The following is a 25,050-nucleotide window of genomic DNA, read 5'->3' as shown; positions in this document are numbered from 1 at the left end:
CTGCTATTTAATGAAAGACAGGACCTGTTTCTATAGAAGAAACCAATTTTCATTCTAAATTTCTGAACTAACTGAACATGCTTTTTAAAACATAGCGTTCCATCAATCCAGATGCCCAGATATTTGTAAGCGAGGACACGGTCATTGAGGGCACCACCAAAGTACATGTAAATAAATGATTAGATAGATTTTTACGTGATTTGTAAAATAACATATAGTTGGTTTTAGCTGCATTAAGTACCAACTGTAGTTCAACTAAGGCTTTTTGCAGGTCAATAAAGGCAGATTGAAGCTCTGAGAGCCTGGACAGCTGTGGGGGCAATGGCATACACAACAGACTCATCTGCATACAGGTGAAAGTTAATATTTTTTAAAGGAAAACCAATGTTGTTCATGTAAATAGGGAAAAGAACCAGATCAAGAATCGATCCCTGTGGGACACCTTTTGTTTTGTCCAGATGATCGGATTTAACACCATCAGTCAATACACACTGTGTTCTGCTCTTTTATATATTTTTTAAACCAGCTATGCGTAGCATAGTCTGAGTACATGCCTTTTTGGCTAGGATTCCACTCCTTGCCACTCCTGTCATTTGCCAAAGAGACTGGTCTTTTGGGCAATCTCAACGTTCAATATAGAGCCGGATTTACTGCTCAGTTGCTGAATGGTAGTTGGAAAAAAACATTTCCATGACAACTTTATGGAACATGGTGTGTTTTTGCAAATTTGGTTCAATATAGAATTTTAAGAACATAAACAAACAATACACTTAGGACCTGGTTGAGGTAATTTCCTTGTGAGAAGGCAATGTCAATGCAAGATCATATTGTTCAAAGTGGGTACAGAGGACTCTATAATGAGATAGAGAAATAATGTGGAAAATATTAGCCTACAAGATTCAATTGAGCCGTGTTTGTTTCAGTTGCATCCCAGTAAGGAGAGGAAAGAAAAGCAAAACGGCCACCTGACGTAATTCCTTACACATATGCTGATCGTCATGTCTTGCTTACATTTTTGCATTTACATTTCAGTTATATTATTTGTCCATCCTCTTATTAATCTCTAATAGTTTCATATATGGCCTTTACTTTTTAGCCCATAGAAATGCATTGAAAAACACATTCATGAAAGGCAAAAAAGACAGTCAAATAATACTTCATAAGGAACACGTTTTTGATGTGTCTGTCCTATATCTAGGAGATATAAGAAAGCTCAAGAAATGTGTTTTTTGGACACATTTAACCCCTTTTTTGTTGGCACAAAACTACCTCGATACTTATATACATTTGTATTGGTTGGCTTCAGTCACGTCCCGTGACACTTGTGGGGGTCGTAAAGGAAAACGTATAACACCATCGTGTTTTTGAGCGTATCCCCTTTCTATAGTGGTTAGTTGGCCAAACTGTTAGGATTCTACAGACATTGTCCTGAGAATAGCGATTTCCGGGATGTCTCATGGTCAACAAACAGCACTGTAGCTCTGCCACTTTCCACCGCAGATGCAGAAGGCAGACATAGGCAGATGTGGTGGATTGAGACGCCGCTATAAACTGATGGATTTAGATTGTTTTTTTATTGCTTTATATAGATTGACACACAGGTGCTTCAATAGACTCTTAAGGAGTCAAGGGATAGAGTCCAGACAGGCTACTTTAGAAACTTTCTGAATGGACATAGAGAATAAGCAAACTCTCTCTCTCTCTCACGCACACACACACACACACAAAGCCTAAAGGGGCCCTTCAATCACCACCGCACCTCAAACACACACAAAACACACTTCTCCTATTTAACACTAAGACACAACTTCAAATCTTGGCCGTAGTCCATCAGAAAGTAGGACTAGGCTACATTATAGCATAATGCTAAAATTATGTAGTCTATCAAATGAATTGACCAGGAGAGAGACAGCTATAATATTACTAGAGAAGTTGGTTATGTAATTATTGTCCCAGCAATTGCCTTATTCCGGAGGAAGTTATGCACAGCATTAGTTCTTTTCAAACTAAGCTTGAAGATATTTCAACATCATGTCTAGATAATAAAATGCTACAATGATCACTCATGCTTGGCTGCCAAATGTATAGGTGTCCCTGTACAGTAGGTCTAAAATTTAAATTGAGGAAATGTGATCATAATGTTTTTTGCGATCCACTTTAGACGTCCCTCCTAATTGAAAAGACACCCCATCCTGCTGTGAGCTGCTGGACAGCACACTTGCAGTTGATATCCATTTATTGATGATAAAGTGAACTTGCCATTTCCAAGAAGGACCTCAGTGGGGAATTGGGGATTCCCTGCTTTGTGATCTGTTGCCTACATCAACAGCCAAGGTTTCATTAAATAGGCCTAGGCTCAATACTTTTTTATTGCACATTTAATTAAACTGACCATTTGGCAATGTTCAACTTCAATTCATTGGCACAAGATGTGCATCAGACAAAACAAATTGTTTGTCTCTGGCTTGCTTAGTGGTCGCCTAATTCACTGTCGTAGGCTAGGCCTAATATACAGGCCAGCATACGAATAATGGATTAATAGCCCAGCCTATTGATTAACTTCTAACTCACACATCTCTGTCTTGACTGTTCCCTTCTTGCATCTCTGCTGGAATCTAGACTGGCCTCTCTCCCTTCCATCCTCTCTGTATTCCTCTTATATTTCTTTAACCTGTAGCCTAGCCCAATGTGTGTCCCAGAAGTAGCAATACAGCTTGGTCACTTATTTTGAGCAATTAAAAATATATACTGAATTAAAATATGAACACAATATGTAAAGTGCTGGTTCCATGTCTCATGAGCTAAAATAAAAATCCCAGAAATGTTCCATATGCACAAAAAGCTTATTTCTCTCCAATTTTGTGCACAAATTTGTTTACATCCCTGCCAGTGAGCATTTCTCCTTTGCCAAGATGATCTGACAGGTGGATGGATATATCAAGAAGCTGATTAAACAGCATGGTCATTAAACACGTGCACCTTGTGCTTGGGGACAACAAAATGCCACTCTAAAATGTGCAGTTGTCAGGAATGTCCACCAGAGCGGTCGCCAGAGAATTTAATGTTTATTTCTCTCCAGCTCCAATGTCATTTTCGAGAATATGGCAGTATGTCCAACCAGCCTCACAGCCGCAGACCACGTGTAACCACACCAGCCCAGGACCTCCACATCTGGCTTCTTCACCTGTGGAATAGTCTGAGACCAGCCACCCAGACAGCTGGACCCAAAGGACATCCAGCGAAATTGACACAACTGTGGGAGGCATTAGAGTCAACATGGGGCAGCATCCCTGTGGAAGGCTTTCGACACCTTGTAGAGTCCATGCACCGATGAAATGAGGCTGTTCTGAGGGCAAAGTATACTCATCAATTACACATGAAAAGCAAACATAAAACACAAAGCAAAACCCAATCATATCAAACAAACACATTCTTCAGTAAAAAAAGACCCTCTACCATCCACCAGAATTGCCCAAGAGGCACCAACTTCAACTTTAAGTAGTTTTTTTTTAGATAATTCCACATGAGAGGAGAAAAAAAACCAAAGCATATATACCTAACTCTGTAAGGATTGGAGGGATCTCCAGGGTTAGCCATACCTGAGTCCGGGTCTGGTAACTTATATGTCTGAAGGTTAATTAAAACCTCTTGAAACTAGGGGGACCTATTTTCATTTTTGGAAAAATAACGTTCCCAAAGTAAACTGCCTATTTCTCAGGACCAAATGTTAGAATATGCATATAATTGACAGCTTAGGATAGAAAACACTAATGTTTCTAGAACTGATATTGCAGGCGAAATCCTGAGAAAAATCCAATCAGGAAGTGACTCTTATTTTGAAACCCCTGTCTTTCTATGCATCCCTATTGCCCATTGAAAGGGATATCAACCAGATGTCTTTTTCTGTGGCTTCCCTACGGTGTCTACAGCCTTTGGACGTAGTTTCAGGCCTTTATTTTGAAGAATGAGCGTAAACGTCCACATTGCGTAAGTGGTCAGTTGTTGGCTCTCAGTGTGATTTTTGTGCTGAACAGAGAGGTAGCCATTTTTCCTCCCGGTCCTAGTGAAAAGCCAACTGTTCCGGTTGATATATTATCGAATAGATATTTGAAAAACACCTTGAGGATTGATTCTAAAAAATGTTTGCCATGTTTCTGTCGATATTATAGATATGATTTGAAATTTTTGTCTGCGTTGTCGTGACCGCTATTTCCGGTGAATTCCGATGCATAACGCATCAAACTAATGGAGGTATTTGGATATAAAAAATATATTTATGGAACAAAAGGTGTTCTACTGGGAGTCTCATGAGTGAAAACATCCAAAGATCATCAAAGGTAAACTATTAAGGGCAGTCAGGTCTGGAGAGAACCAAGGGCTATATTGGTTCCTGGTTCTAAATTTCTTGAATGGGGCATGCTTATTTAAGATGGTGAGGAAGGCATTTAAAAAAAATAACCAGGCATCCTCTACTGACGGGATGAGATCAATATCCTTCCAGGATACCCGGGCCAGGTCGATTAGAAAGGCCTGCTCGCTGAAGTGTTTCAGGGAGTGTTTGACAGTGATGAGTGGAGGTGGCTTGACCGCTGACCTATTACGGATGCAGGCAATGAGGCAGTGATTGCTGAGATCTTGGTTGAAAACAGCAGAGGTGTATTTAGTTGGTTAGGATAATATCTATGAGTGTGCCCGTGTTTACAGCTTTGGGGTGGTACCTGGTAGGTTCATTGATAATTTGTGTGAGATTGAGGGCATCAAGCTTAGATTGTAGGATGGCCGGGGGGTTAAGCATGTTTCAGTTTAGGTCACCTAGCAGCACGAGCTCTGAAGATTGCCCCCCATCTATCAGTTCACATATGGTGTCCAGAGCACAGCTGGGGGCAGAGGTTGTTCTATAGCAGGCGGCAACGGTGAGAGACTTGTTTTTAGAGAGTTGTATTTTTAAAAATAGAAGTTCAAATTGTTTGGGTACAGACCTGGATAGTAGAACAGAAGTCTGTAGGCTATCTCTGCAGTACATTGCAACACCACCCCCGTTGGCCGTTCTATCTTGTCTGAAAATGTTGTAGTTAGGGATGGAGGTTTTTGGTGGTCTTCCTAAGCCAGGATTCAGACACGGGTAGGACATCCGGGTTGACAGAGTGTGCTAAAGCAGTGAATAAAACAAACTTAGGGAGGAGGCTTCTAATGTGAACTTGCATGAAACCAAGGCTATTACGGTTACAGAAGTCATCAAAAGAGAGCGCCTGGGGAATAGGAGTGGAGCCAGGCATTGCAGGACCAGGACTCACCTCTACATCACCAGACGAACAGAGGAGGAGTAGGATAAGGGTACGGCTAAAAGCTATGAGAATTGGTCGTCTAGGACGTCCGGGAACAGAGTATAAAAAGAGGTTTATGGAGGCAACAAAATAGCTTCAATGTATAATGTACAGACAAAGGTATGGTAGGGTGTGATTACAGTGGAGGTAAACCTTGGTATTGAGTGATGATAAGAGAGATATTGTCTCTAGAAACATCAACATCATTGAAACCAGGTGATGTCATCGCGTGGCATTGTCCGATAGACCTATTCAGATAGCAGCCAATAAGACAGCTAATGATTAGCGGGCCGCAGATGGGCGTTCAGGTAACGTCGCGACGGAGGGGCCAGTTGGATAACTCCCTCGGGCAGATAACGTCGGTAGTCCAGTCATGAAGGCCCGGTGGTGCTCTGCATCGGCAGTAAAAACGGGTCCGGATAGGTGATTGTAGCCCAGGAGTGGCTGATGGAACTCTTTTGCTGGCTAGCTCCGGAATAATTTATGTTTGCTCCGGGACAAATGTAAGCAATAGTCACTCGGATAGCAGCTAGCTAGCTGCAAAATCCAGGTGTAAATGTCCAGAGCTTGCGGTAGAGATCCGGGGATATTGCCTTGTCTGAGTCGCATTGTACAAAACTGCCGATAGCTTTTCGAGCTAAAGGATAGCTGATGACCACCAACCGTGGTTAGCTGAATACTAAAGTTAGCCAGTAAACTGACTAGCTTCTGGCAAGCTTCTGGCTAGCTTCTATTGTAGATTTCAGATTCGAGGTGAATAATACTTTCTTTTTTTTAAATTGGTGAGGCGGGTTGGTTTGTAGGAGAATGTTTTGAAGTTGAGATTTTTAGAAAAAAAAATATAAAAAGATATGCGAGGAAAAGATGTAAATACGTGTATATACAGTACTGTATATACACAGGACAAGACGAGGACAAAGGACATCTGACTGCTATGTCATCTTGGGACAATATATTATTGTTTGATTATTAATTGATACATTTTCAAGTACATAACTATTGAAAACATCCTAAAATGATATGGTAATACAAAATGTAAGTTTACACACTGCCAGGAATGTCATACATGATGGATCATTAGCTTATACGCTAACATTCACACATCTAGATGGTTGGGCGGGGTGGGTGTGGAGCCAGACACACCAGGGGTTCAAACTGTAGAACCCAGTTCCTACATTTGAACATAAACATGTATTTTATCAAACAAAACTATGCTACATTCATCTCTGGGACACCCAGGATGACAAATCAGAGCAAGATTAATGAATATAAGTACATTATGTATCTTCAGAGGTGAATATATCAAACCAGTTGCCGTGATAAGTTTTTTGATTTTGTGCACTCTCCTCAAACAATAGCATGGTCTTTTTTCACTGGACAGTGCAGTTAGATTAAGAATATTTGAATATTTCTGCCCATATTAGACATGTCTATGTCTGGGGAAATGTTTTTGTTACTTACAATTTCATGCTAATCACATTAGCGCATGTTAGCTCAACCATCCCGGGGGAGGGACACCGATCCCTTAGAGGTTAAACATAACAATAGACAGGTGCATGATGATGTATGGAATAAATTAGCCATTTGAATGTCAATTAATTTCATTTAATCAATTTCTACTTCATTCCAATTCTGCTTCCTGTGAGGTGTGGCCAATTCAAATTAATGAATTAAAGACCAATTCCCAACCTAATTCAGAATTGACCCCCAAGCCTATCACAAAATGTATTAGAATCAACAAGTTTTTGACAACGCATGAACAAAAATAAATCATAGCTGGATATACTGACGACAGCCATCACTAAAAATAAAACATGGGCTGGACTCTTATGCACATACACACAGCTGTAACCGCTACACAAAGCTCTGTTGTAACCTAGCAACAGCTTCTGCAAAGCAGAAGACCAATTCATGTCTCTACTTTAGCTGACTCATTTTTAGACCAAAGAGCATTTAACTTCTTTTTGGGCAAAAGCAATAATATAACATAATGTTGGACTCCTGTAATAGTACACAAAGACTTGACCCAGCGGCCAAAACGAATTGCAATGACAAACTGCTATGCCTGCTGCAAAGAGGAATGGTACAAGACCTACACTTCACTTCCTACACTACAGCATGCAGCCCGTCAAAGGGCATCTTAGATCTTCTTTTGATTTTTCTGCACCTTATGTGTGGAATGATCTACAATGCACTTTAAAATTGGAGGAATTGGTGCCTCTCGGGCATTTCAGATAGTTGTTAGGGTACCTTTTTACTAAAGAATGTGTCTGTTTTTTTATGATTGTGTTTTGCTTTTGGCTTATTGTTGTGCATAATAATATGTATTTTAATGTGTATATGAATGTGTTTATTGTATTTTAATGTGTATTGTTGTGCTATACAGGTGTCATCTGGAAAAGAGACCTTGGTTTCAGCATTGACTCCCTGACTAAATAAAGGTTAAATAGAAAGGTAACTAATTATGCAAATGATCGGAAAAGCAAAGGATGAAACGGACTTAACGTCCATGAAAAGTGTCCGTTTTTTGTATACTGTGTTCACACAGTTTGGATGGAAGGTATGCTCAGGTGGCAAGAGCATCATGTAACAGGAAGAGTATTAAGATAATCGAGACAGAGAGAGAGGGAGAGGGTCTTCTTTGTTTTTCACTTCTTATTCTGCTAGGACTCATATTGTTACATATAGTATAACAAAATTGTTGAAGCAGTTGTTACAATTTGTTCTGACTATAAATCTACATTTACTTTTCATGCCAGTCTTGAATCGAATTTAAGTTTGAAAATGAAGGTCTGTCTGAGGAGTATAGTGAGAGACAGGGTGGGAGAGAAAGAAGGATGAGAGAGACTATGTAGGCGTGTGAGAGATGGACAGAGAGATGGAGTGATTATAGTGTGTTTGTATAGAGGAAAGACAGTTGGTTGGTTTTACGCATAGGGCTGAGAAAGATACATATTCCAGCATAGAGTAAATTAGGGACAAACAGACTTAGTGGATCACTTCAGTTTTGTGGTTTTGCCATAAGGCAAAGTGTATGTGAATGTGAATGTGAGTGAAGTTTAATAGCTAATCTCATACTATTCTACATGTTTTGCCAGAGGCTGAGAGAAAATTTTGCTTTTTTAAAGCTAACTTCCTGCAATTCTACACATGGGACAGAGAGAAATATGCAGTTGTATAGCTAATCTCATGCAATTCTACACATTTTGCATTGAGGCTGAGAGAGTTTGGCAATTTCAAAGCTAATTTCATGTTATTCTACACATTTTTCCATGAGGCTGAGAGAAAATGTTGCCGTTTTACAGCAACCGGAGCCCGTGGGCTATGTGGGGTTGCAGGGTTTTTAGTACCCCAGTGCTGAGACTGTGGTGTGTGTGTGTGTGTGTGTGTGTGTGTGTGTGTGTGTGTGTGTGTGTGTGTGTGTGTGTGTGTGTGTGTGTGTGTGTGTGTGTGTGTGTGTGTGTGTGTGTGTGTGTGTGTGTGTGTGTGTGTGTGTGTTCGTGCATGAATGTGTATGTTTTACTATTTTGTGTCTGTGTGTCCAACTGGAGCTTCCATCCACCACCCTCCTCCTTCCTCTTCCATCTCTTGATTTTGAATTGGAGTGAGCAAGAGAGAGCAAGAGAGAGCGATACATAGTTTTGGGAGTTTTCCGTGTCTCTCCCTGAAGCAGTGACTCTGGGAGAATCTTAAATTGCATACTCGTTGCGTCCTTTCTCCTCTCCCCCTTGCCTCCTTCTCAAAACCCATTGGAGGAGAAGGTCAGAGGGGAGGGACGTCTGGCTTTCTCATCCAATGGGTTTTGAGAGACGATGAGAGAGGACAGAAGACGTGAGGAGTATGCAATTGAAATCTTTCCTCCGCCCCCTGCCAACATGGACTCCAAGATGGCTACAGCAACCTCACAGTAAGTCTTCTATACATTCCTACCCCAGCTGCTTTGGCCCCTCTCCTCCTCACCACCACACTCTCCAACTACTCCTCCAAGTCCTTGCACTCTCTTCCCTCTCGCTCCCTCCCCTCGTTCTCTTTCTCTACTTCCCTCCCTCTTTCGGTCACTCAATCTCACTCCCCCCCCCTTTCTCCTACTCTCCCCCTGTCCCTCCCTCCCCCTCTCTCCCTCTCAAGCCTGAGAGTAATTATAGGGCTATTGCATGGAGGAGGAAAGAAAAGAAAGGAGAAAGGGAAAAAAGGGAATTGTCTGGAAAACAACTGCTCTCTTACCCCTTGTTCCGATTCCAGGGGCTCGGCTTTGACTCGGACTGCAGGCATTCCATCAAGCATTAACATCCTGTTCTCGGGCCGTCTGTGGAGGAATAGAGGAAGGGGGAGGTGTAAGACGGACGCTGAGTTTGACCATGACTAAGCATCTTAGTTTGAAAGTATGAGCTGAAGTACGGTGCTGACTAAAAGAACATTAAACTGTGTAAAAATAAAGAAAGTGGCACACTTACACATGCTTAGGGCTTAAATGCTTACAGTTAGATAAATAGCCAGGCATTGTGCTGTACATCCTGTATGTGCACTGACAAACATAAACGTAAGCACAAAGATATATACAAAGAAACAGTCACATATAAGAACACACACAACGTCCACTCTCTCTCTGTCTAAACAAGCCACAGCTTTCTGTTTGTAACTACTGTATTCACTGACATCATTTGTCTGCATGATTGTTCCGGTATGTTTACAAACAATCAATTTGTAATAGACATACAGTATGGTGACCATATCTATATTCCCATAAAACTAATGCACAATAGCACAACCATGGAGATCCTGTTCATTTATATTGGCACAACCATACAATATGAATGTGTCCCAAATAACCCCATATCCCATAAATAGTGCACTACTTTTGACTAGAGCAATATATACTGAGTGTACAAAACATTAGGAACACCTTCCTAATATTGAATTGCAGCCCTTTTGCACTCAGAACATCCTCAATTCGTCTGGGCATGGACTCTACAGGTAATTCATGCAAGCAGTAAAATCAGATTTTAAAAAACAACAGAAAAATACACCTTATGGAAAAGAGGGGATTGTGGAGAGGCGCAGACACAAGCAATATACGCACATGTACGCATGGCTTTTTGTTGTATGTGGTAGTAGAGTAGTGGCCTGAGGGCACACACTTAATGTGTTGTGAAATGTAATGTAATGTTTTTAATTGTATATAACTACCTTCATTTTGCTGGACCCCAGGAAGAATAGCTGTTGACGAGGCAGCTAATGTGGATCCATAATAAAATACAAAGCTTTCAAATAAAACCAAATTTTATTTGTCACATGAGTCGAATGCAACAGGTAAAGCTTACAGTGAAATGCTTACTTACAAGCCCTTAACCAACAATGCAGTTTTAAGAAAAATAAGTGTTATGTATAAAATATATATATATTTTTTAAATAACAAATCATTAAAAGAGCAGCAGTAAAATAACAATAGCGAGGCTACATACCGGGGTTACCAGTACATGTAGGTGGAGTTTAAATGACTGTGCATAGACAAACAGAGAGTAGCAACAGCGTAAAAGAGGGGAGTCTTTTTGAGGATCTGAGGACACATGCCAAATAGGCTTTGTCGTGCCCTCTTCACGACTACCTTGGTGTGTTTGGACCATGATAGTTTGTTGGTGATGTGGACGCCAAGGAACTTGAAGCTCTCAACCTGCTCTCACTACAGCCCTGTCGATGAGATTGGGGGTCTGCTCGGTCCTCCTTTTCCTGTAGTCCACAATCATCTCCTTTGTCTTGATCACGTTGAGGGAGAGGTTGGTATCCTGGCACCACACGGTCAGGTGACTGACCTCCTCCCTATAGGCTGTCTCATCATTGTCGGTAACCAGGCCTACCACTGTGTCGTTGGGAATACTTAATGATGGTGTTGGAGTCGTGTTTGGCCATGCCGGCATGGGTGACCATGGAGTCACAGGAGGGAACTGAGCACGCAGCCGTGAGGGGCCCCTGTGTTGAGGATCAGCGTGGCAGTTGTGTTGTTACCTACCCTTACCACCTGGGGGTAGCCTGTCAGGAAGTCCAGGATCCAGTTGCAGAGGAAGGTGTTTAGTCCCAGGGTACTTAGGTTAGTGATGATATTTCAGGGTACTATGGTGGTGAACGCTGAGCTGTAGTCAATGAATAGTATTCTCACGCAGGTGTTAATTTTGTCCAGGTGGGCAAGGGCAGTCTGGAGTGCAATAGAGATTGCATCATCTCTGGATCTGTTGGGTTGGTATGCAAATTGGAGTGGGTCTAGGGTTTCTAGGATAATGGTGTTGATGTGAGCCATGATCAGCCTTTGCACTTCATGGCTACCGACGTGAGTGCTACAGGTTGGTAATCATTTAGGCAGGTTACCTTCGTGTTTTTGGGCATAGGGACTATGGTGATCTGCTTGAAACATTGATATTACAGACTCGGTCAGGGACAGGTTGAAAATGTCAGTGAAGACAATTGGCAGGTGGTCAGCGCATGCTCGGAGTACACGTCCTGGTAGTCCTCTGGCCCTGCAGCCTTGTGAATGTTGACCTGTTTAAAGGTCTAACTCACATCAGCTTTTTTATAAAAGGCAATTCTTTCTCTGACATGCAAATACAATGGTAGGTTCATGCAATGCTTTTAACATAAAGGAGATCTTTCCACCCCTATTCTTGTCCATGGTGGTCTGCGAACCCACAACCTTCTGGCCCGTAGTCCTGTGCTCTATCAGAATTGCGGCATTACCATGTAATGTTTACAAGACAAAGAGTTTCTAAAACTACATATTTAAAGGGATGTGTTCTGTTCAAGAAGTGAGAGTAAACAGTAGACATGTTCTCTCCTATTCACTTTGTTTTAATTATTATTTTGTGTATAGGGGAGTTCGATTTTTTATTTTAACATTCAGGGAGAGTTTTGGTAAAGTATATTTTGCTAGAGGGAGGACCATCCATTTATATTTCAGAGAGGTCCGATTTTCTCCATGTAACCCTTATTATAAATAATGTTCATTCCCTAAAGCATATTTGAAAAAAGAAAGTACTTTGTATGTGTTACTAAATCGGGAATCTTACTATATCCTTCACAGTCACATAAGCATACAGTACAAACACAAACACCAAACATTCATATCAATCAGCCTGCCCCACAGAAACCTCTCACAATAACAGATACACAAAGAACACTCATCCAATAATGTGGGAAGCTCCTCAGCATTAGCAGTAGTATGAAGACGTGTGTGTGTGTGTGTGTGTGTGTGTGTGTGTGTGTGTGTGTGTGTGTGTGTGTGTGTGTGTGTGTGTGTGTGTGTGTGTGTGTGTGTGTGTGTGTGTGTGTGTGTGTGTGTGTGTGTGTGTGTTTAAAACACCAGGGTAAATTCCTAGTGGCAATGCGCCATCAGCGCTCTATTTTGCTCCCCTCTTCCCCTCCTCACATTGCGAGAGGCTGGAGTGAGGCTCCACCCATGATTGCCATAGCAACGCTTTCTAGGCCCAAGACCTAATGCCGAAGGACATCCTGGACAACAATACAATAGCTCCAAAGCCAGGACTACTTGGAGGATTCAGACCCACCCACACACACACACACACACACACACACACCCACACGTCTCATGCAAGGTTACTCATCACGTATGAAGCGTGGTTCCGTGTGGTTTGTGTGTCACATACATGCGTGCATGTGGTTATCCAGGTATTCAGGCTGATAGCCTATATAGGCTCAGGCTTTTCTGTTTCCATCTACTGTACTGGGCCATGGCTTCGGTGGACCTGCTCTAACTTGGGGCCAAGCCCAGGCCACTGGTACTTTTCAGCGCCTATTTACATACTGTATCAATGGCCCACTGTGAACTTTAATGATCCTGATGGAAACACAATAACATCAGAGCTGACATTAACATAAAACACTGGCGACACCCTAGTGTGAGGGGATGTCATAGTGTAAATGCACCATGAGAGAGGTTTATTCTCTCCTTTCAATTGATCCCCTTTACAGACATACACCATGTTTAACTCTACAACTGCTAAAGCAGTCATTTTGACTGCCCACGAATAAAACAAATATGTTTTACTACATTTTTAGTCATGCCCCCTCCATTCTGGACTTTTCCTAAATAAGTCTACATAACACTGTCAGTGTTAGAATCTTAATATCACAAACAGAACTGGAGTTCTAACCAGTTTAAGATTTTCTTAATGGTTTTCCCCTGTTGCACCCTCCTCCCAATCACACCAATAATTGCATCGAAACTGAACCAAACTATACAGAAAATGATTTGACACATAACAGATAAGTAAATAAATTAAGTAAAGTAGGATGGGGAGAAAGTAGGTGAATGGGTGTGTTGATGAGCGACAGGAAGTGAATGACACATAATTATGTAATCACCAATTGTGATTGAAGAACACTGCGGGCCCGGTTTTGATCTGTATTGATCTGTTCTATTTATAATCTCAAAATGGTATGTACCCTATATCAATCCACCAAATCCAAACAGTCTTATCAGTCTACTCTGAGTGCACATAATTGTACCTGCTGTACAGCTTACAATATCTGGGAAAATATCCACATCAGGCAACAGGTGAGCGAGTGTCAGAAAATGTGGTAATGAGGCTTGTGGAACCTTACAATGGCAAGGGGACAAATGTCACCATGGACAATTTCTTCACTTCACTGTAATTGGCCTGCACTATGAACAAAGTGAGACGGGAGATCCCACCCTCTGCGCAAAATAAGGCACATGCACAGCCGTTGCACTCTACAATGGTTCTGAAGAATGACAAGATGACAAGGACACAATAAAATAAAATTGTATTTGTTACATGCGCCAAATACAACAGTAGACCTTACCATGTAGACCTTACCATGAAATGCTTACTTACAATCCCTTAAACAACAATGCAGTTTTAAGAAAATAGAGTTAAGAAAATATTTACTAAATATTAAATAAATAAATAACAATAATGAGGCTATACAGAGGGGTCTATGTGCGGGGGTACAGGTTAGTCGAGGTAATTTTGTACATGAAGGTAGGGGTCAAGTGAATCTGCATAGATAATAAACAGCAATTTGCAGCAGTGTAAAAACACATTTTCTAGGTGGCCATTCGATTAATTGTCCAGCTGCCTTATGGCTTGGGGGTAGGAGCTGTTAACTTCGTGGTGACTGGGGGGCAGTATTGAGTAAATTGGATGAATAAGGTGCCCAGAGTAAACTGCCTGCTACTCAGGCAGCTAGAATATGCATGTAATTAGTATATATGGATCGAAAACACTCTGCAGTTTCTAAAACTGTTTGAATGATGTCTGTGAGTATAACAGAACTCATATGGCAGGCAAAAACCTGAGAAATCCAACCAGGAAGTGGGAAATCTGAGGTTTGTAGGTTTTCAACTCATAACCTATCGAAGATACAGTGGGATATTGGTCATGTTGCACTTCCTATGGCTTCTACTAGATGTTAACAGTCTTTAGAACCTTGTTTGATGCTTCTACTGTGAAGTGGGGCCGAATGAGAGGGGATTGAGCCAGGTGTCTGGCAGATTGCCACGAGCTCGTGACGCTAGGTCATGTGAAAGTTAGCTCACGTTCAATCGCTTTTCTACAGACAAAGGAATTCTCCGGTTGGAACATTATTGAAGATTTATGGAAAAAAACATCCTAAAGATTGATTCTATCCTTAGTTTGACATGTTTCTACAACCTGTAAAAAAGCTTTTTCTACTTTTCTTCTGACCTTTCTGCTGTACTTGCACACGCGTTTGGATTTGTTTACCAAATGCCTTAACAAAAGGAGCTATTTGGACATAAATTATGAAATTTATCAAACAAATCAAACATTTATTGTGGAACTGAGAATCCTGGGAGTGCATTCTGATGAAGATCATCAAAGGTAAGTTCATATTTATAATGTTATTTCTGACTTCTGTTGACTGCACAACATGGCGGATATCTGTTTGGCTTGTTTGGTCTCTGAGCGCCGTACTCAGATTATTGCATGGTATGCTTTTTCCGTAATGTTATTTAGAAATCTGACACAGCGGTTGCATTAAGGAGAAGCTTATAAAGTTCCATGTATAACAGTTATATCTTTTATCAATGTTTATGATGAGTATTTCTGTAAATTGATGTGGCTCTCTGCAAAATCACTGCATGTTTTGGAACTACTGAACATAACACACCAATGTAAAATGAGATTTTTGGATATAAATATGCACTTTAACAAACAAAACATACATGTATTGTGTAACATGAAGTCCTATGAGTGTCATCTGATGAAGATCATCAAAGGTTGTCCTCTGGTCTGATGAAACATAAATAGAACTGTTTGGCCATAATGACCATCGTTATGTTTGGAGGACAAAGGGGGAGGCTTGCAAGCTGAAGAACACCATCCCAAGCAAGGGGGTGACAGCATCATGTTGTAGGGGTGCTTTGCTGCAGGAGGAACTGGTGCACTTCACAAAATAGATGGCATCATGTGGCAGGAAAATTATGTGGATATATTGTAGCAACATCTCAAGACATCAGACAGGAAGTTAAAGCTTGGTTGAAAATGGGTCTTCTAAATGGACAATGACCCCAAGCATACTTCCAAAGTTGTGGTAAAATGGCTTAAGGACAACTCAGTCAAGCTATTGGAGTGTTGATCACAATGCCCTGACCTCAATCCCATTGAAAATATGTGGGCAGAACTGAAAAAGTGTGCGCGAGCAAGGAGGCCTACAAACCTGACTCATTTACACCAGCTCTGTCAGGATGAATTAATGAATTAATCCAACTTATTGTGGGAAGCTTGTGGAAGGCTACCTGAAACGTTCTTTCCAAGTTAAACAATTTAAAGGCAATGCTACCAAATAATAATTGAGTGTATGTAAACTTCTGACCCACTGGGAATATGATGAAATATATAAAAGCTGAAATATATCATTCTCTCTACTATTATTCTGACATTTCACATTCTTAAAATAAAGTGGTGATCCTAACTGACCTAAAACAGGGAATGTTAACTAGGATTAAATGTCAGGAATTGTGAAAAACTGAGTTTAAATGTACTTGGCTAAGGTGTATGTAAACTTCCTACTTCAACTCTAGGTCCTGGATGACAGGAAGCTTGGCCCCAGTGATGTACTGGGCTGTACTCACTACCCTCTGTAGTGCCTTACGGTCGAATGCCGAGCAGTTGCCATACCAGGCAGTGAGGTCAGGATGCAACAAGTCAGAATGCTCTCGATGGTAAAGCTGTAGAACGTTGTGAGGATCTGGGGACCCATGCCAAATCTTTTCATTCTCCAGAGGGGGATAAGGCGTTGTTGTGCCCTCTTCACAACTTTCTTGGTGTGTTTTTACCAATAAAGAGAGAACTGGAGACTATTATGCACTTCAACCAAACAAAGGTATGCTAAAGTGTGTCAAGCAAGTGAAAGTTATGAAGGCTTGTGTCAACTGTTTTCTAGTATTTTCAACATTTGACCACTCGTCTTGATGACCGTGCATCTTGGTGGCTTTATTTTGTCATAAAATAAGCCGTTACCGTGTTCCAACACATATGCTTTCTGTTTCATAGTTGTAACAAAGGCACCCGACAAATCAACTTGATTGAACACTTGAATATTTGTTTTTTGTGTTTTTACATATAACCTATGGTATTGTGTTATTTGAAATAAAATAAAAAAATATTCTGTTACCCTGTATTTACGCCATCCATAATTTCTTAAATTCTGACCAGTTTCCCAGTACCTTCCGATGGTCTCTTTGTTACCTCTTTGATTAATGCCCTTCTTGCCTGGTCTGAGTTTTGGCGAGCGGCCCTCTCTTGGCAGGTTTGTTGTGGTGCTATATTCTTTCCATTTTTTAATAATGGATTTAATGGTGCTCCGTGGGATGTTCAAAGTTTCGGATATTTTTCTATAACCCAACCCTGATCTGTACTTCTCCACAACTTTGTCCCTGACCTGTTTGGAGAGCTCCTTGGTCTTCATAGTGCCTCTTGCTTAGTGGTGTTGCAAACACTGGGGCCTTTCGGAACAGGTTACTGAGATCATATGACAGATCATGTGACACTTAAATAAAGTCCACCTGTGTGCAATGTAACTAATTATGAAGGTAATTTGTTGTACCAGATCTTATTTAGGGGCTTCATAGCAAAGGGGGTGAATACATATGCACGCACCACTTTTCAAATTTGTATTATTTACATTTAAATTTCACTTCACAAATTTGGACTATTTTGTGTATGTCCATTACATGGAATCCAAATAAAAATCTATTTAAATTACAGGTTGTAATGCAACAAAATAGGAAAAACACCAAGGGGGGTGAATACTTTTGCAAGGCACTGTGTGTATTCACCCCCTTTGCTATGAAGCCCCTAAATAAGATCTGGTGCAACCAATTACCTTCACCTTGGATTAGCTAACACAACGTGCCATTGGAACACAGGAGTGATGGTTGCTGATAATGAGCCTCTATACCCCTATGTAGATATTCCATTAGAAATCAGCCGTTTCCAGCTACAATAGTCATTTACAACATTAAACATTTATTATTTAACCTTTATTTAACTAGGCAAGTCAGTTAAGAATTCTTATTCACAATGATGGCCTAACCCAGGCCAAACACCCGGACGTGGCTGGGTCAGTTGTGCGCACACGCCGGGATCAAACCAGGGTGTGTAGTAGTGACGCCTCTAGTACTGAGATGCAGTGCCTTAGATTGCTGTGGTGGCGGCTATTCAGCAGCCTAATGGTCTGGGGGTAGAAGCTATTGGCCAGTCTAACAGTTTTTGCCATGATGCTCCTATTCTGCCCCCGTCTGAGTGATGGAAACGGGGAAAACAGGCCATGGCTTTTGCTACTAGGCTAGGTAAGCCAGTGCTGTTGGTGTCCATCAGCAATATACAACTCTGTGTGTTGGAGAGATTGAAAGATAGGGAGAGATAAAGGAGAGGAGAGGAGATTAAGATCATCTTTCCATTTGCTCTGCATGAAATGATCATCCCAGGTGTGAGGGAGACTGGGTGGGGGTTGAAGTGGGCTGTGGACTGTGGAGTATTGAGGCATTTACAACCCCCTCCCCCTTCTCTCCCTCCACTGACCCACACGTAATGCCCAGAGAGGAACCACACTAGAATAAGGCCAAGTCTACCCCCCAAAAATTAAGGGGGTGGGGACAAAGGTTGTATGTCAGAGTGTGTGTGTCAGACAGAGAAAGTGTGTGTGTGTGTGTGTGTGTGCTCGTGCATGAATGTGTATGTTTTACTATTTTGTGTGTGTGTGTCCAACTGGAGCTTCCATCCACCACCCTCCTCCTTCCTCTTCCATCTCCCCTCCCAAGTCCCTGATGGCTATCAGCTCTCTGGTGACTGGGCCAATCAGCTGGTATAAAGGGATAAGGCCCAACGAGGCACAGCCAGACAGAATGACTAACGGGCCAATAGGACCCATGGTGACCCCATATTCACACACACACACACACACACACACACACACACACACACACACACACACACACACACACACACACACACACACACACACACACACACACACACACACACACACACACACACGTCCATTCATGGTGCAACTGAAACTCTTTTTTTTATGTCATTCTTTAGAATCTAACATGTTAGGGAAGTGGGGGGGTTCTAAGCTGACATATGGAATTGTTTTAAATGGTCATACATTCAGCTATTGGATTTTAGTTTTAGGACCCTTTTAGATATAAAAAATAATAATAATAATAAATTGACAAAATATTGACGGCCATAGAAACGCAAAAACGACAGTCAAAATAACTCTTAAGAAACAAGGGTTTGAAGTTTCTGTCCTAAATCTCGGAAATATTTTTTTTTAACTCAGGAAATATATACATTTTTTTTTTCCACATATTTAACCCCTTTTTGGAGTAGATGCAAAACTACCTTCATACTCCATTCGTTTTTTAAAACCTGTACCGGTTACCTTCAGGCAAGTCCCGTGACACTATCGTGTTCGTGAGAATCTCCCCTTTCCAAAGAGGGGTCATAGAAGTGAGCCAAATCATTTGGACGCTACAGACATTTACAAAACAGAAGTTGGCACATCGACAGTACCGACTTTGGACAAGTCTCCTGACACTTGTGGGGGTCGTAGAGCAAAACGGAGAACACCATCATGTTCGAGGGTGTCTCCCCTTTCCATAGAGTGGTCATATTAGTGGGCCATTCAGATGCTACAGACGTTTAGCTGAGAAGACCGATTTTCGGGATATCTCATGGTCTGACAAACACTACTCTAATTCTGCCACCTTTCACCCCATATGCTGAAGTGCGATGTGGTGGATGTGGTGGATTGAGACGCATCCAATGCAAAAATATATGTAGTTTAAACTGACAGATTGTGATGGGGATTGTTTTGTTATGTAACTTAGCTTGTCACACCGGTGTGCAATCAACTCCAGAGGGTTAATGGTTAAGGTAAGGGTTAAGGTTTGGGATAGGCTTAAAACAAAGATGCTTATGGCCTTCCACCCTCACTGTCTACAAAGCTCTAGCAAAACCGAAACCTACTTGAAGGTTCACTGTTAGTCCTAATGGCCGGTTCCCACATCATCTCCAGACGTCCTCAGATATGTGTCGTGACTGTTATTTACAAAATTAACTAACTATGTTAAATTGTTACACGATTAAATTAATCATGTAACAATTCACTCATTAGTATCTGGGGCACCACGAAAGTGGTTATTTAAAGTTGCCATCTCCCAAAAGGTCTTTGCCTATCACATCTTTAAACAGTCAACTTATTCATCATAACCTTTTATCATATCACCATTCTCAACAGTCGTAACCTCCTTGCATCTGAAAAAAAGCAGATCCTTACTTATGGTTCAGTAGTACACAAATTGGTTTAATTATTTATTTAGTAGCTACTACCTCTTGAAGCTAGGGGACACTATTTTTATGTTTTTTGAAAAATAACGGTCCCAAAATAAACGGCCTATTTCTCCGGACCAGATGCTAGAATATGCATATAATTGACAGATTACGATAGAAAACACTCTAAAGTTTCCAAAACTGTCAAAATATTGTGTTAGAGATAAGGGGCAGTATTTCCCCTTTGGATGAATTGCGTGCCCATAGTGAACTGCATCAAAATCTGTCCTAAATTGCTAATATATGCATATTATTATTACTATTGGATAGAAAACACTCTGAAGTTTCTAAAACCATTTGAATTATGTCTGTGAGTATAACAGAACTGACAGGGCAGGCAATCTTCCAAACTCGTTTTGAAATCCTGAAAGTTGGGGCAACTTTGACGTCATCGCCCCCTCCCTTCCCAACAAGTTATGGATCTGGAAACACTTCCTATGTCTTCCACTAGATGTCCTCATTCAGTAGAAAGCATGGAGCATTTGCTGTGAACTTTGACCTAATGGGAAGGAAAGTAGTAAGTGTCGCAAAAGATTTCCATGTGCTTGAGAAGCGAGTTTGAGTGCTTTGGCTGTTCCAATCAGCCGCAGATGAACATGAATGGTCCGGTTGGAATGCTATTCGATCTGTATGATTATAACATCCTGAAGATTGATTCTGCACTTAGTTTGACCAGTTTCGTCGACCTGTAATATGTAATTTGGAAGTTTTGATGTAAAGTTATCCTGGACCAGAAGTCATTTTTGGGCATTTGAGCTGAAAGTGGTAGCAAATGCTGCTACTTGGACACTAGAATTGAACATTATGAAACAAAACGATTTATTGTTGAACTAGGACTCCTTGCACTACATTCTGATGGAAGATCATCAAAGGTAAGGGAATATTTATGTTGTAATTTTATATTTCTGTTGACTCCAACATAGCGGAGAAATATTGTTACGTCTGAGCGCCGTCTCAGTTTTTTGCAATGTTAGGCTTTTTCAGTAACGTAAAAAAAAAATGTGACACAGCGGTTGTATTAAGAACCAGTGTATCTTTTTAATTATATGTAGAACATGTATCTTTAGTCAAAGTTTATAATGAGTATTTCTGTTATCTTGCGTAGCTTTCTATAATTCCTCCGGACATTTTGGAGAATTGTCTGAACATGGCGTCAATGTAAACCGAGATTTATGGATATAAAAAGCATATTATCGAACAAAACATAAATGTACTGTGTAACATGTCATATGACTGTCATCTGATGAAGATTTTCAAGAGGTTAGTGAATTATTATTTTTTTATCCTGCTTTTGTCAATTTATATTTTGTTGGACAAAATGGCTACGTTTTTTCTTTGTTTTGGTGGTGGTCTAACATAAATATATGCTGTGTTTTCGCCGTAAAACATAACAAAAAAATCTGACATGCTGGGTAGATTGACAAGGTGTTTATCTTTCATTTGAGGTATTGGACTTGTTAATGTGTGGAGGTTAAATATTTCTAAGAATATTTTTGCATTCCTTGCGCCACCGTTACAGCTGAACGGGGGGGTGGAGTTCCTGTAGGGGAACCGATAACCTTAAGAAGTTTGTAACAGAACTTATATTGCAGGCTAAACCTGAGGAAAATCGAATCAGGAAGTGCCTCTTATTTTGAAACCCTTCTGTTCCTAACCATGTCTAGCCTCCATTTAAAGGGATATCATCCAGATTCCTTTTTCTGTGGCTTCCCTAGGGTGTCAACCGTCTTTAGACATAATTTCAGACTTTTATTTTGAAAATTAGTGTGAAGGATCACATTGCGTAAGTGGAGAGGTGGGGGCTCTCAGAGTGAGTTTGTGTGCAATTGAGTAAAGCCGCCATTGTTCCTCCCACTGTTATGGAAAAAGCTACACACTCGGTTGATATATTATTGAATATACACTGCTCAAACAAATAAAGGGAACACTTAAACAACACAATGTAACTCCAAGTCAATCACATTTCTGTGAAATCAAACTGTCCACTTTAGGAAGCAACACTGATTGACAATAAATTTCACATGCTGTTGTGCAAATGGCATAGACAACAGGTGGAAATTATAGGCAATTAGCAAAACACCCCCAATAAAGGAGTGGTTCTGCAGGTGGTGACCACAGATCACTTCACAGTTCCTATGCTTCCTGGCTAATGTTTTGGTTACTTTTGAATGCTGGCGGTGCTTTCACTCCAGTGGTAGCATGAGACGGAGTCAGGTAGTGCAGCTCATCCAGGATGGCACATCAATGCGAGCTGTGGCAAGAAGGTTTGCTGTGTCTGTCAGCGTAGTGTCCAGAGCATGGAGGCACTACCAGGAGACAGGCCAGTACATCAGGAGACGTGGAGGAGGCCGTAGGAGGGCAACAACCCAGCAGCAGGACCGCTACCTCCGCCTTTGTGCAAGGAGGAGCACTGCCAGAGCCCTGCAAAATGACCTCCAGCAGCCCACAAATGTGCATGTGTCTGCTCAAACGGTCAGAAACAGACTCCATGAGGGTGGTATGAGGGCCCGACGTCCACAGCTGGGGGTTGTGCTTACAGCCCAACGCCGTGCAGGACGTTTGGCATTTGCCAGAGAACACCAAGATTGGCAAATTCGCCACTGGCGCCCTGTGCTCTTCACAGATGAAAGCAGGTTCACACTGAGCACATGTGACAGACGTGACAGAGTCTGGAGACGCCGTGGAGAACGTTCTGCTGCCTGCAACATCCTCCAGCATGACCGGTTTGGCGGTGGGTCAGTCATGGTGTGGGGTGGCATTTCTTTGGGGGGCCGCACAGCCCTCCATGTGCTCGCCAGAGGTAGCCTGACTGCCATTAGGTACCGAGATGAGATCCTCAGACCCCTTGTGAGACCATATGCTGGTGCGGTTGGCCCTGGGTTCCTCCTAATGCAAGACAATGCTTGACCTCATGTGACTGGAGTGTGTCAGCAGTTCCTGCAAGAGGAAGGCATTGATGCTATGGACTGGCCCGCCCGTTCCCCAGACCTGAATCCAATTGAGCACATCTGGGACATCATGTCTCGCTCCATCCACCAACAGACTGTCCAGGAGTTGGCGGATGCTTTTGTCCAGGTCTGGGAGGAGATCCCTCAGGAGACCATCCGCCACCTCATCAGGAGCATGCCCAGGCTTTGTAGGGAGGTCATACAGGCACGTGGAGGCCACACACACTAATGAGCCTCATTTTTACTTGTTTTAAGGACATTACTAACCTTAAGGGAACATTTTGACATTTGCTGTATGGTTAGTGAGAAAGTCCATATTGCAAAGGTACGGTCCATTACTAGACGTCCGAAAACGTTTGTAAAATTCGCGGACGGCGTCGGGCCGAGCGGCAGGGCCGGACCTACCGGGACATTCGGTTTCCGTTTTAAATAATCAATTTGATAAAAAATCTATTATTTTCCCGCTGTCCCGGAAAATCCCACAAGAGGGCATAAGCAATCATATTGCTATTGGACAAAACATCACGAATCACGACGGGGCCTTATCTCGAAAACGGAAAATATTTCGAAGCCGAAACTTGGTGAGCGTAGGTTTTTGAGGCATGGCCATTTTTCTCGGATTAAATGTCCAAAATGAAAATAGAGAAATTATTTTTCCACTTCACGTTAAAGTCAAGGAGCCTCCGGTGTCAATAAAAAAATAACCAGCCATTTATCTATCGTCTTTTAAGAGAAATCGTACAATGACAGATTGGTGATGTTCAAAGATAGGTGGGGTTTTTTTTCAACAGTTACAGATCCAGTTGCAGAGTGTTCATACGAATCTTTTTAAAGTGTGCTGCGGAGCTCTGCGAGATTTCTGTGATTTTCTATGATTTTCTGAAATAACACACACTCACTAAACCCTCCGTAAATAACTCAGTTCTTAAAGTAAAGACTTAAAACTCAGGATTCTGTAAAGGCATACCCCAATCAGGATATGAGTTTATTTATAGCTTCCTGTGCCAACCGGAAGTGCCTTTAATTGGGTCACACTGTCTGTTTTGAAGGGTTAAAAAAGTCACATATTTTCAAAACTTCATATGTGTGACTAGGTAACCCTCCTGAACTGTAAATCAGTCATTTCTCCCAACAGATGTCAAAGAAAAGCTCTCACACACACACACAGCAAGGATGGAGTGACATGGCATTACCATAATCCCTAGGCCGTGCCGAGTTCAACGAGATATCCCGCTTGACCGTAGCTCGCTCGGTCTAAGCGCAGCGACCATTAGAAAAGTAGGCCCAAAATGAAGCCTGACCCACAATGTAATTAGCTTTTGGGTGACAGTGAGAGAACCGTTAGGGTGAGAAACACAATTCGACCTGAGGTACGTTCCTAAGGTCCTCCCGATCCGTGCAAGCCTAACCTTGACCGTGTGGCATTAACCCATAACAGTTAAAAGAAGGTGTTTACATCAAACAGTTTGCATTGATTTCTCTCCCCATAGGAATACATTGAACTGCACCCCTAAATTCAACCTGAAGCCTATATGGGTTATGAATGCCGTATCAACCTGTCTTCGGTAACAGTCCATCAGGCCAGTATGAGGTCTACCTGTGTTGATTCTAAGCTACCTAGACCAACCGGAAGTGGTTAAAATCACCCAAAAAGTGTATATCCATACCCTGCCTGCAGTTTGATAGACGTAGTGCATTCAACCCTGTGTAAATCAGTCAATTCTTAATGTACAGCCTTAAAACTAGGATTCTGTAAAAGCATACCCCAATGAGGATATGTGTTGACTTATAGCTTCCTGTGCCAACCGGAAGTGCCATAATTGGTGTCTCAGGGGCTGTTTCGTAGGGTTAAAAAAGTCCGATCTTTCCAAAACTTCATATGTG

At 41.6% G+C, this 25,050-nt stretch overlaps 1 protein-coding gene across 1 annotated transcript in view; it reads right to left on the bottom strand.

Moving 5' to 3' along the window:
* LOC118367222 (Krueppel-like factor 12) overlaps nt 1–25,050 on the bottom strand; it is a 166,126-nt gene that overhangs the window by 105,540 nt on the left and 35,536 nt on the right. Inside the window, exon 2 of the mRNA XM_052493986.1 lies at nt 9,549–9,630. Within this exon, the coding sequence (XP_052349946.1) occupies nt 9,549–9,614 (66 nt within the window). The 5' untranslated portion in view covers nt 9,615–9,630. The remainder of the gene's footprint in view (nt 1–9,548; nt 9,631–25,050) is intronic.

The sequence above is a fragment of the Oncorhynchus keta genome, chromosome 34 (genome assembly GCF_023373465.1).
Source record: "Oncorhynchus keta strain PuntledgeMale-10-30-2019 chromosome 34, Oket_V2, whole genome shotgun sequence".
In the NCBI taxonomy this organism is placed as follows: domain Eukaryota; kingdom Metazoa; phylum Chordata; class Actinopteri; order Salmoniformes; family Salmonidae; genus Oncorhynchus; species Oncorhynchus keta.
This window is presented reverse-complemented; position numbering and strand designations above follow the sequence as displayed.